We start from the raw sequence: 12,949 nt of genomic DNA, 5'->3' as shown, positions 1-12,949 counted from the left end.
GTTAACTATGTCACTGCCATTGTGTCTTGCCTCAAAAAGCTCTCCATCTTGGCATAATGGAGGCTGGATGTGTATTATTGCTTTTACTGCCATTTATTCGAGGACGAAAGAGGCACACCACCCCCCCCCCCCCCTCCCCACACTCCTCCCCTCCTTTCCTTATACTTTTTCTTTGAAGAAAAAATCTGGGCCACATGCCCCAGAGGAACGCAAAGTGCTTTAATTCATTCGCACCTTTTCTCTCTGGCTGCCATCTCCAAGGCCTCTCTCTATGCCCAGAAGTGATTTGTTCAGGCTGGACCATCAAAGCAATTATGGCAGCGGCTTGCTTCCCTATTATGAGGGAGGATGACTGACAACAGAGGGATAGCGGTGGGTTGGAAGGGCACTTGGCTTCAAATGAGTTGATCTGAAAACATCTTTTTCATTCATCGGCATCCACTCAGGTAACAAAATACAAACAAACTGGTCAGATTATCTCCTTGAATTTTTTTTACTATAAAACGTCTTATCCAATTCTAGCCGTGGCACTTTTCGATTACCTTTCTCACCTTCCACGGGCAAACCGACTGTGGGCCACGGAGATGCCGGACGGAGAATGGCAGCAATGTAACAGAATACCGAGGGGCACGGCAGGCAGTGATGTGCAGCAATTAATGTAATGGACATGAGAGAGAGTACAATCCTCGGGACTAATGAGAATGTCTTGTATTACAGTGCAAATGCACAGGGTCGCCAAGGCTCCTATCATTACTGGGCTATAGGAAGATGGCTCACCACAAAAGAGGATACTCCATAAATGGATAATGCGGGCGGAGAGAGCAGAGCGCGGCGCCACTGAGCTGATGCTCCGTCCAAGAGTCATAATTCTGCCCGGAGTGACACGGGGTCATCGGGATGGATAGAGACAGGATGTGAGGAAAAACGGAGCATTTAAAGGAAAAATGGCATTAGGGGGTTGAAGGGGGGGGGGGGGGGGATCAGGGGCAAAGTGAGGTTGATAAGGAGGAATCTGGAGTAACAGAAGAGTACAGAAAGGTCAGAGTAAGTCAGGAAGGGGATGAGCGAGACAAAGAGGGCCAAAGAGAGATGAGGGATAATAGTGTACTGACAGCGATGAAGCAATATAACACGTCGGCTAATCAGTCGGCTGTCGGCTTTTCTTTCACAGGCTGTCATCTCGGCCATCGCAGCCGCCGAGACCTCGCGCCTCTCCCTCGCTCATTGACTGATTCCCCTGTTCAATTATTCAAGGTTTATAAGCAGGAACCATCTATTCAGCGAGCAGCAGATCCAGTAAAATAATGTGAGGGTTGCTTCTTCAGCCATATTGACTGTCATAAAACGTTTACAACTGGCAAAAGAGGAATCAATTCCTCAGACCGAATGTTGCCACCGCCATAAACATAGGACTGGTGGTATCAGAAGGGAGGAAAGTCCCAGAGTACCAGGAGACTTTAATAATGCAGACCATAAATGATTTTACATGCTCTCTCACTAATCATAATGTATGCTGGTTGAATATTTACAATGATGGTGTGTTATATATAGTAATTTCGACATAGAGTGTGTTTGTGTTGTACATAGGGGGAAGGGTGTGTATTCAGTAGAGCCACAGCTGGAGACTTCACAGATAAGATGGCTGCGGTTTCATACCGGCCTCGCTGTGATATTAAAAAAATCCAACCTGTATGAGTCATGCTCTGACACAGAAATCAGGTCAACCTTGGCCTGCCAGGCAACGCTAAGCTCCAATAAAATGTCCAACAAATAAAACAGCACACGGACACAATAAAAGATCAAATGTGTAGACACACACTCCAGGACCGAAGCTCTCCTCCCTCACTTGTCGGAAATCTTAAGGAACATCACAGCTCCCATCTGCCATATTCTGCCCCAGGGCAACAGTGACCTGGGCCACTGGAAGAAACTCATCTAGAGTGGAAGGGTACAACAAATAGTTGAGGTAATGCAGTGTGCAGCCTCATCCTTTACTTAGCTGGCAATGGCTTCAGGGAGGAGATGCTACAACCTCAGCAGCCTCCACTGGCTTTGTACTAATGCATGACCCCTCGTACTGTCGAGCTACTTCTCAGGCCCTCGTGCTGCAACTTCAGCTTGTATACGTCACATGAAACTTGGTTAGCTTAGACACAGTACAACAACACAAACATACACAGAGAGTAAGGTATGAGAAACATGGGTCATTCTGCAGGAGGTGGAGTGAAGTGCTGTCCCACAACCTCCAAAAAGGCTTTCACATATAATCTTAAATATAAAGATCCTTCTGATATATATTATAATAGAAAATTACCTTTAAATAGCAGTTAAATAAAGTTTTGTATATGCTGGGAATCCCCAAACCTTCAGAAAACAGTGTATATATAAACAGTGTATATTTACGCTCAGATAAATATGTGCAAATTGCTTTTCTTTCCCCCTCTACTATCTGCATTTGACTATATATATAGATATATATATTATTTTTTTTACCTCAATCATGCGACTTTCACCTGATACACCTTTCACTGAACATATAACTGTATCCCATGTATTGTTTTTGTGGTATTTTTTTGGTGATTTGTGCTGTGTTTTTGCGATTTGAGGCCAGTTATGGAGCTTTCTTTAGATTTTACATCAATTCTGGCTTCTAGATTTGTCTCTTCGGTCTCTGTGATTTTCTGTGTGTGCACACGGCACTGCAGTCTCATGCCCTTTCATGAAAAACAGGCACAAGCTTTCAACTTACGAACACATGGCATTCATCAATATAAGAACACAGATGCGAACAATTCTGCAGTTTGAGAACGCAACATGAATCTGACGCAGAGTTTTTCCTTTTTACATCGGTGGTTGAGCCCCATTGATTCCTGATCGGCTCCCAGGACAAACATTAGAAACAACCCTGAGGAATGCAACGGTTTTTTCTTCTTCTTTCCCAGAAGGTCTCAGTCATTACAGGTCCCCCCCCCCCCCCCTCCCCGAATCTCCAATTTCGGTTGATAAGCCCTGTTCAGTTTCCCTCCGCTCATTCAACCCAATTTCTCCATCCTCACTGTCTGATTTGATAATGTAACCATCGACCCCTGTAGATATTCTCCCTGTGAAATTTAATAAGGATGTTTTTAATAAAGTGTCTCTCTCTAATTTACAAATTTTAAACTGCTCTCTGTCGACAGGGTCCATTCCTGGTTCTTTAAAACTGCTCTCATTCAGCTCTTCTGGTCTTAACAATTTGAGACCTATTTTCTAAGCTCCCATTTCTAAGGTTTTTGAAAAGATTATTGTGGATAAAGTTGCTGCTTTCATCCATTGAAATTATAATTTAGACAAATACTGATCTGCATTTTGGAAAAAAAGTTCTGAAAGTGCCTTGAAGTCATAAACAGGGTATTGCTGTGTGCTGGTTCTGCCCATAAATGCATTCTCCCGGTTGGGCTTAGGAACTGGTTTGGATCAGTGGCACTGCTCTGCGATGGTTCAGGTCCTTCCCTGATAGACAGGCCCTTTTGAATTGGAGGTGCCGACTCTAGATCAGCAACAATAGGTTTGGGTGCCCTAAAACAAAAACTCTTTTCTTTTTACTTTCTCCTCGTAGGCCACCACACAGAACAATTTGGTGATCATGATCAACAGATGGACATCATTTGCCCCTAACCTCCTTTTGCAGCCATTTCTAACTCAGACTAGCAACATGACAACATTCCACTGATCCTGGTTTCTCTTCACAGCCTTCCTGTTGTGTTTAGAACTGGTGTTAAGAATATATTGGTTACTCACAAAACACTAGAATGCCTCATCCCCCTCGAAGCTACCTATCAAGGAAGCATCGCTCCTGGCTTTTCCAAGGTCTAGCTGTGAAGGACAACGGTCTAAACAGAGGTGACAGAGGCAGCGCCCCTAGAATTAAGAATGACCTGCATGCAGCCTGAAGAGATCGGAGGAGAACACTATCTCTATCTCAAAGTACTGTGTAAAACCAATGTGTTTAAAACTGGTTTTCAGTGATTTATTCAATGTCATTTATTTTTATTAGTTTTATTTCTCACGTTATATGATCTTTGCTTTTAATGTGTTTTATTAGGACTATTCACATTTAAATAGAGCTATATAAAGTTATAATTACTATTATATTATGATTTGTATTATTATGGTTAGGTCAGATATTTATTCACATCCACACACATCAGCTCTCTCTCTCTCTCTCTCTCTCACACACACACACACACGCACACACGCACAAACACACAAACACACTCACACACATCCACCCCCCAAATCATCGATCTCTACCCTTTACCAACTTAATCCTCATCCACTGCAGGCACCTGGTTTATACTGTGACAAACGGTCTATTTTTAAACTTGACATATTAGTTATCTCCTCTGGGAGTAACATTGTAATGTTTGGAATTCATGAATACCAAGCTTGTGTGCTGCATTCTTGTTTATTCCCCCTGTCCTTCGGTGCACGGTTGTAACTGTTTTGGACAAATTCAAAGAAACTGAAAAGTTGCAGTTGGGTATGATCCCTGTCTCCAGGAGCACAGATGCCAATTATCTGCTGCTGCAGAGGGAGCTTGGAAGTTCCTCACACTGCAAAATGTGTTAAGAGTTGTAACTGATTTATTTTGTCCTCTCCACCTGGTAGATGGACACAATTACTTCTCTATCTCGTATTATTTCTCTATCGCTGTCATGCATTCCTAGGAATAGTTCACAACATGACAAATGTTCTTTCTGCATCAAATTCAAAACAACAAGTGATCTTTTAAGAAGATTCTCAGCTCTGTATAGTCCCCCTATTTTCAGCCATAATCACTTCAGAATCTCCATCTATATTCTGATATCGCTGGCCAAAGATTTACCTTATTCACCCTTTTCAATATCTGATAACAATTGTAGATTAGGACAGAGGATTTCTAGAAATTTCAGGATTGGGCACCTCGAGTTTCGGATGTCAAAGTAATCATCTTTCAGCGATTTTCAACTTGGCATTCTTCGCACCTCTCCGAAGTGGCCCAATCGGTCCTCTGGCAGACCTCTGGCCAGAGAAATTGACTTCCAGAGCTAATGATCTCAAATTGTACACTTGTGGGTAATTAAGCATTGCTGTAACAACAATTACCCTTACACTCATTATGCTCTAATTGCATCATCCCGTGTAACAATCACAGGCAAGGGGACATCTTATTAAAAGCTACAGACACAAAATATTTAAAGCCTTAACGAAAGACAAGAGGGTATCTAGAAACTTTAGAAAAAAACAGTTTTCTTTGAAAATCAAGGTTGTGTGAATTAAAGACAAGCTCTAAAGACGGCGTGTATTAAAAATAAACCACACAGGTATCCGGTGGTCAACTGCAGCAGCAGCAGCAGCAGCAGCGTACTGTTGTGGCTGAGAGTGCTGCCAAAGAAGAGCTGTGAAACACTCATACAGGCAAGGGAATAATTTGACCCCACTCAAATCCTTCTATCAGACTTTAACCAAGTAGAAGTCAAAGGAGCGAATGAAGAAAGACAAAGAGATAAAAGGGAAGAAAGAGGCGGATAAACCTTTGGGATTAGCACAAAGTAACTAAATGGGCCATATCACTTTTCCATTACCAGAAAAGGAATAGCTATTTCGACAGCTGGGATCTAAATAAAAAAGGTGAACTCTATCCTGTCTGTTGTTCATTCGCGTGTAAAGACGCTACGCTCTCCTGGCCTTCCATTTCTGACTTCCCTATCAGCAAATGGAGATCTGCCATCATATCCTTGAGGCCCATCAATAAATAAACTTGATGCAAATAAACAGATAAATAAATAAATGTGAAGAGCCTCGCAAATGGGCATCAGTAAGCATTAGTGATGGGACCATGTCAAGTACAATCATGCTTGACTGGAGGGGGAGTGCCTGAGTGTAGGAAGCATTCTTGCTGAAGTACGCGTGCGTGTGTGTGTGTGTGTGTGTGTGTGTGTGTGTGTGTGTGTGAATGAGAGTACACGTGGCATCACTGTGGTTTTCAGCTTTTTACCTTCATTTAACCCTCTCCTTCCCTGGTGGCCTCTCTAAATCTTTAACGCTATCAGTGTCGATACATCCGTCCATCACTGCACAATAAACCTCCCCCCTCCATTACACTGAAACCGATGGCTCTCTCTTTCTCTCTCTCTCTCCTCCACCTCCACTCCCTCTAAATGCACCTCTTTCCACATGAGATCACAACTTCCATTTCTTCCCGTCCTCCATTTCTTAAATTGGGTTAAAAGCTTTGACTACCTTCTAAACTCATTGTCATCGGTCTTTCTCCAAATAACCTTCGTGTCATAAATAATTTTGTCTTTTAAAAGTGAAAGGACCGATCAGCTGATTCCTGTTATCATAGAGCAAGTATTTTGGTGAGGAGACATCTCTCATAACAAACATGATTCAGTTTTTAAGAAACACAATACAAAAATGTTGCTTTTCAATGTTTCCATCTGTCAGTTGCTGAACTAATAGATGCTGATTCAGTTCAATAAAAATATAAAGAATAAATTCAATCTAATGTTTTAAATACTGTAAGTATTATTTCCTGTGATATTAATGCAAAGGTGTGCACACATATGCAACATGGTTTCAGAAATAATAAACCTTTTACCTTGACTTTATTGTTCACAATCTCAAAATGAAGCAAAGAATATTCAAGTCAATCTTCTAGGCAACTTTAACCACGAGGCATTATAGCTCATGAAACTTAGGAGCGAACTTGTTTTTGCTATTATCAAATATACTTTGTTCTGCTTTCACAAATATGTCTAATATGTGTAATTTACGTTTTTAATTAAGGAACTACAAGTTTTCCCTTTTCAGGTCTTTAAAACTTTTTCGATCACAGTCAAAACTGTGAAATGTTGCAGTTAGTGTCACTTTCACTGGGATTCGTCTCGTTGTTAATTAATTCATTTTCATCTAAATATGAGAAAATTAACATATTACAATAATAAAATCGCTATTAAAAAAAAGGAGGGCAAGACTTAAATAACACAGCTGATTACAGATGTTGAATTCAACTTGCCTAACTTGTGAAAACAGTCCAGAGAGTAATGTTTGAGAAGCAGCTACTTCAACAGACAGCATCACATATGCTGTAACTTCTTTAATATCCTCGTTGCCAGCACCTCTCCTGACATGTCACGTTGACTGGAACATTAAACTATCTTTGATACATTCTCCCTTTATCTGTATTCATGAGAATTACGGTTATCACTCATCGCCTGGTCTGCTGTTCCTTCCATATACCTCTCTATTACATATATCAGGCCTCCCTAATAGGAAAGTAAAATATTAATTCCAGCTCATTGTGGCTGACAGATTGTAGATAGTGTCTGACACTTCAAATGCAAACATCATCCCGGGCATTAACTATTATACTTTAATCATAGCCAAATTATATTGAGGAAGATAAAAAGTGTGGCAATAAGAGTATGACAGCAGGAGAAGAAGCATTGGACTGTGGCTCTTCTTCTTATTGTCTGTGGATCTCATAACCATACAGGATGGTATCCTATTCCACCGCACATTATTTGTTCTCTAGCTGATCATCAGTTGGCCCTGCTGGATTCCTAATGAGCGATAAACAGGGTTTAATTTAACCGACGCAAGTTGCCCATCCTTCAACACTAAGCATGATGGCCTGGGCGAGCTTCCATTGGAGTTATATGAGGGCCATTTTTCAGCTGGTGGGTGGGTCCGACTGCCTGCCCTGTATTTGGCTTTCACAGGCATTCCTTTGGCTTTAAGCTCTGCAAGTTTATAGGTCTATTAGGAATTCATCAAACAATGAACGATATCAATCTTATTGTGTGAATGTGCCCTGGGTAAAAATAAGATAAAACCTTCCATTATGGGGCCTCCAAAGCATATTTGCCCTCCAAAATTGATCCAGTATTGACAATTCACACTTAGGGTGACCTTTCATAACTGCCCACTTACTTGAAAGGCAATATTGTTTGGAGAGTGAGCAAGAAAACAAAAAAACAGCTCACTGCAAATGCTCTCGGATATTATTGAATATGATAAGTTAGTAGACATTTTTGCTCAGCTATTGTTCGTTGATGGTCGTCTAGGCAGGAGGGCAGAGTACTTTTTACATCAAGGAGACCCTGAACCAATATGAGACATTAATGACGACAAAGGCGTTGAGAGCTCCAAGTCCATTACAGCACGAGGTCATAGACCTTACGTCTTCAAAAAGGGGAAATAAAAAGTGAGCATTACCATAGAAAGCCTGGCTCTGCATGGTAAATCTCCTCAGACAGAGAAGTGTAAAAGGTCATAATTGCATCAAAGGGCCCAGCAGACAGCCCCCCGTTGATACCCTGAGCCTGGGTAGATAGCTTCAGCTTAAATAGCAAAGGATTTAGAGGTACTTGGCAGTAGGGTCACAGGAGAGGGACCTCTAGTGTCCACTCAGAGAAGCTGCCTTTTCATTAAAACTTGATTTATCCCCTCAAACTGGTTCCATGTTACGCTTCACTTACTTTTGTCCTCTCTTGACAGAGTCAAGCAAGGAATTAGTTACACGGCAAGGGTAGTCAAACGGTTCATAAAATCTCCATCTATATCTACATAATGGCTTTTCTGCTGAGGATGACAAATGATCAGGTCTACAGAGGGACCCTGTGGGTCAATGGGAGGGACAATGGCTTTGTTTATGGTCTAGGACTTCACATGCATCAGTTCCTTCCCATCTACCTTTCCCTTTGATTGTTGATAAATAAACTTATCTTTGTGAAGCAGGTGATAGATTTCCAGCAGCATGTCTCTACAGGGCCCTTCTCTCACCTGCTCTATTGATATCTCACATCTACTAAGCCATCCAAGCTATAGCAAGAGTCACCGACACCCTCTGGGCCTCTTCGCCCAAAATCATGTTAGCTCCACTTCCTGTACAATCGCCCCTAGGGCTGCCCCAATGAATAACATCTATCAACACCCCGAAGTGAAAGCCAGAGGCTTGTGGAGGCAAAGGGCTTTAGCCCACAACCCAGACACACCCTATAGCAACAGTCCCTATCAGATATGTGACACAAGTGTGTGTGTGTATGTGTGAAACAGTGTAGGAACAACTGCTCGAGAGGGTGAGAGACAACAAGCGAGAGATAAAGCGATGGGTACAAATTAATTGCTGGGGGAATTACGATCACTATCACCTCCTCTGATGTAATTTCAGAAACAAAGGGGTGATTTTCCCTCAGATAAGAGGAAGGATGAGAAAATAGCTGCCAGGCTGTGTACATCAGGCTGATGTGGATTACACACAAAGACATACATATAAATATTAAAAGATCATTTATGTCACAAATGAGGCTGGAGGACGTAAGAGGATACGGGTTAAGTTCTTTGTCTTCACCAGCATCCTCTTCAAAGGAAATTCCCTAAATCCATCCCCTTCCTTCCTTTAAATTTTCATGAGAGAAAATAGGTAATTTCACCTTCATTAAACTTACAGGGGCCCCGCTCTTTGGCCTTACCAGATGAATTAACCGCTCGGCTTCGGGGGATTAGACAGTGGGCAGAAATCCCGTCACCCTGACAAGACTTATATCACCGCATCTCTAGTCTTAATGGGCATAAGATGATCCCTCCCTGTTCAATGTCAAATAAGTCCTTAAGAGACTTACTTTATAGAACAGAGGACAGAACTTTTTGATGGACTGACCTCTGAAGGTGAAGCAGGAGAGCAGGGGAAGAAGAGAGGCACTGATTTGGGATTGTAATGACGTTGAAAAGGCAGTAAATAAATAAGATTGGCTTGGTTCTCTTTGAAAACGGATTGATGTGTCTTTTGGGATGCCCCCCAGTATGAAAGACCTACTGAGTCTGTGGCTTTCATCCCTGACCGAAAATCGATGAGCCAGAATGTATGAGAGGCTCAAGCTCTCTGCCCACCAATCTCCTGCCAGATAGCAAGGTAACCTTCTCACCAAAAAGGGAATAGGAGAAACAAAAGGAGCAGCCAGCTCATGCCTTTTTTGGGCCTTATTCAAGTGGAACCTAATTCAGAATTACACCGTCTGTGAAAAAAAAAAAACCTGCACAGTAATATACATTGTTAAACCAAGCGGATTCAAGCTCACAAAGTACTTTTATCTTCCCGAGATGAGTCTGAACTTCCAACAGAACCATCCATCCATCAGGCTTCTGCGTGTGGAATTAGGACTGGCTGGTGTAATTGCATAACACGCGAGTGTGGCCTCCATCTTACACAAAGTGGAGAATAGGAAATAGGAAATGCTCCTGGAAGTGGGTGTAATTGTAACTGGCGGCATCTAGAACTGTGTTCAGCCCGACACTCGAGGTAGTCTGCTGGAGTGTAGTTTGATTTGAAGGATGACAAAGAACGACATGCTGGTTCCAAATGAACTCATCTGACGTAGGCAAGGATTCTGGTGCGAGCCGCAGAGACTCTGTCTGGAACACGCTGCTCATTTGAGGGTGACAGGAGGTTAATCAAGCTTTAAAGCATGAGATTACAACAGACATGACAAGCAGGAGTGAATAGATTTGGCGCACTGTGTGATGTAGTAAAGCCGTAAAAGGAGCAAAAATTCTGTCTGAAAGAATGCAAATTTGTGCAAATTGAAGGGAAATAAACATTAATATGGTCACACTTACCCAAAAATGAAATCCTCATTGTTTGGATTCTGACTGGCGTCCAATCATGCACAAAGATTTAAAAAGCCAAAGACAGATTTCTGTGACTCAGATGCTTTTTGTGACCAAATTATCCATCACTGGGGAACTTAATTGTTTGTGGGCTAGCTTTAAAAAATGTCCTCTCAAACTGTGTGTAAAGATTTCTGTTTGTCCTCCTTTCATGAGACGAGACAAATTCCCCCTTTGCTCTATAGCATCTGAACTCATTTCCAGATTCCATTAAGGAAAGAAAAATCCACGGAGCGGGCATGTCAAAAGGATTCTCCTCTCTCATCACTTCAGAATAGAGAATCCATGCAGCTGTTTTTCAAACTACAGTACTGAGTTCCATATCAATAAACAGAAAACTGTTAGTGCATAATATGTTCCGGTAGCAGAGCAGTGATGTGAGTCTGATGCACGGTGCCGTGCAGGAAAAAGAGCCGTCACCAGGACCCCTGTCATCTCAGTAGTGTCACGGGAAAAGAAAAATAGGTCACAGAGATAAAGGATATTTGATTGAATATCAAGCATTTTCACAAACAGAGACAGTATTTCATTATCCAGTGATCCAATAACATATCACTGCCGAGGGGTACAACATGAAACTCATCAGCAACGTGGCCTCAGGTGTAAAGGTGCAGACTCTCATCCCACCCAACACATTGGACACTCACCCATTAACTGCCCTCATGAGATTCCATTCAGAAAATGCCAGGTGGAGTGTGTAGTGTTTTGACTTCCTCGGTGAGGCTCTGTGACAAAGCTTCCCTCAAATGTGATCCCCCTTCTTTCCACTAAACAGCTAACTAATGGGTTTTAGGGTGACGTCCTCTCAAGGACTCAACCCCCTGACCAGGGGACCAGGTGCTATAAAAAATCTGCCTTTATGTTTCAAAAGAAAATGAACATAGCAGTGGTCATCTTTCCCCAGAGCATCCCAGTGGTACTGACTGTGGATGCAGGCGCTTGTTTATAGCTACAGCAAAATAACGCCCCAATAAGATGAATACACACTTATCATTGACTTAGAAGATCACAGCATCAGGATCCCAAACATTCATCCATAACAGATTCAACATATTAGAGCAAAAAAAGACACATTCTGTTGAGAGTGACAAGCAATTTGTTTTGATTAAAGACATCCGCGTTAAAGGCAACAATCCATCAAGGTGCTGTCGCATTTCAGTTCGACATTTGCCAAACATTAAGGCAACACAATAAACAAAGACATGGTGAGTGCTAGAAGAAAGACACTCTAGAGAAATATCTGCGGTGGTATCATGCAGTGGCAGCACAGACTCATGTGAAAAGCAGGACACTTAGATGACAACTGTAGCTGCTCTACAAGGCAGGGAATGTGCTGAGTATAAAGTTACATGGACACCATTAGGATTGTAATACTGTTACAAGACTGAGGATCAAGAGGCCAACACGAGGGCCACTTCAATAATAGTGCACAAACCTGAATTGGATTGTAAAGGTATTCAATGTAAGATTCAAATTGTGTCCCTCAGCAATACAGTGTTCTTTACAGTAACACAATTCAAGAGTTGACCTTCTCTGCCGCTGCACATTTTCATGTGACCCTATTCACAACATAAATTTATTAGTGGTCATAATGTATGAGACCTTCACCTCTGTATTGGCAAGCATTTCAAACGCATGCTTTTCTTTGTGTGTTGTGTGCTATGAATGCATGAGCCAAGCGCTTATAAGAGCTAGAATACAAATAAATGCAAGCTACAATTTTGAAGTACAGTCCTTCAAAATGCAAGTAGATTAATGGGTGTATATATTTCTAATATCATGGAAATCAAGTTATAACAATTGTCAAATTTAGTATTAATTAATTTTGACACTGCTGAGGGGTAAGGAACTGCTTTTTTTTTACTTACATTGAATCTTACACATCATTCTTTGCTAAGAAAAAAATAATTACTCAGCCAGAGACACTGCATGTTGTAGACCAGCTCAGCTTGAGTGTTCTGATATGAAGGACTTGTGCGATGTGCGGTCAATAGAAGAGCAGTAAGAGACAGGTTGGTACTGAGTTAAAAAGCCGGTAAAATACACACACCTAGGGTTCTGTTACCATAGTTAGCACCCGGCCACCGAGAGGATGGACTGGAAGGGCTTTGATCACCTGCAACGACGTTGGTGATAAATCAAAAATCAAAATAAAATGAAAGAAGGGGAAGATGGAGGAAAAGGAAAAGAGAAAAAGGCGTCAGAGGTGACAGGTCAGATATTTTTAAGAAATTAAGCACTTGAGAAAAAACCC

The 12,949-nt window shown here is 41.8% G+C and overlaps 1 protein-coding gene across 4 annotated transcripts in view; it reads right to left on the bottom strand.

Moving 5' to 3' along the window:
- Nucleotides 1-12,949, bottom strand: part of diaph2 (diaphanous-related formin 2) — a 329,090-nt gene that overhangs the window by 25,777 nt on the left and 290,364 nt on the right. For 3 of the 4 annotated variants that reach the window (XM_062393632.1, XM_062393633.1, XM_062393634.1), the window contains one exon: nucleotides 12,746-12,811. The exons of the other annotated variant lie outside the window; for it this stretch is intronic. In XM_062393632.1, coding sequence (XP_062249616.1) covers nucleotides 12,746-12,811 — 66 coding nt within the window. The remainder of the gene's footprint in view (nucleotides 1-12,745; nucleotides 12,812-12,949) is intronic. 4 annotated transcript variants of the gene reach the window in all.

This window comes from Platichthys flesus, chromosome 8 (genome assembly GCF_949316205.1).
Source record: "Platichthys flesus chromosome 8, fPlaFle2.1, whole genome shotgun sequence".
Lineage (NCBI taxonomy): Eukaryota > Metazoa > Chordata > Actinopteri > Pleuronectiformes > Pleuronectidae > Platichthys > Platichthys flesus.
This window is presented reverse-complemented; position numbering and strand designations above follow the sequence as displayed.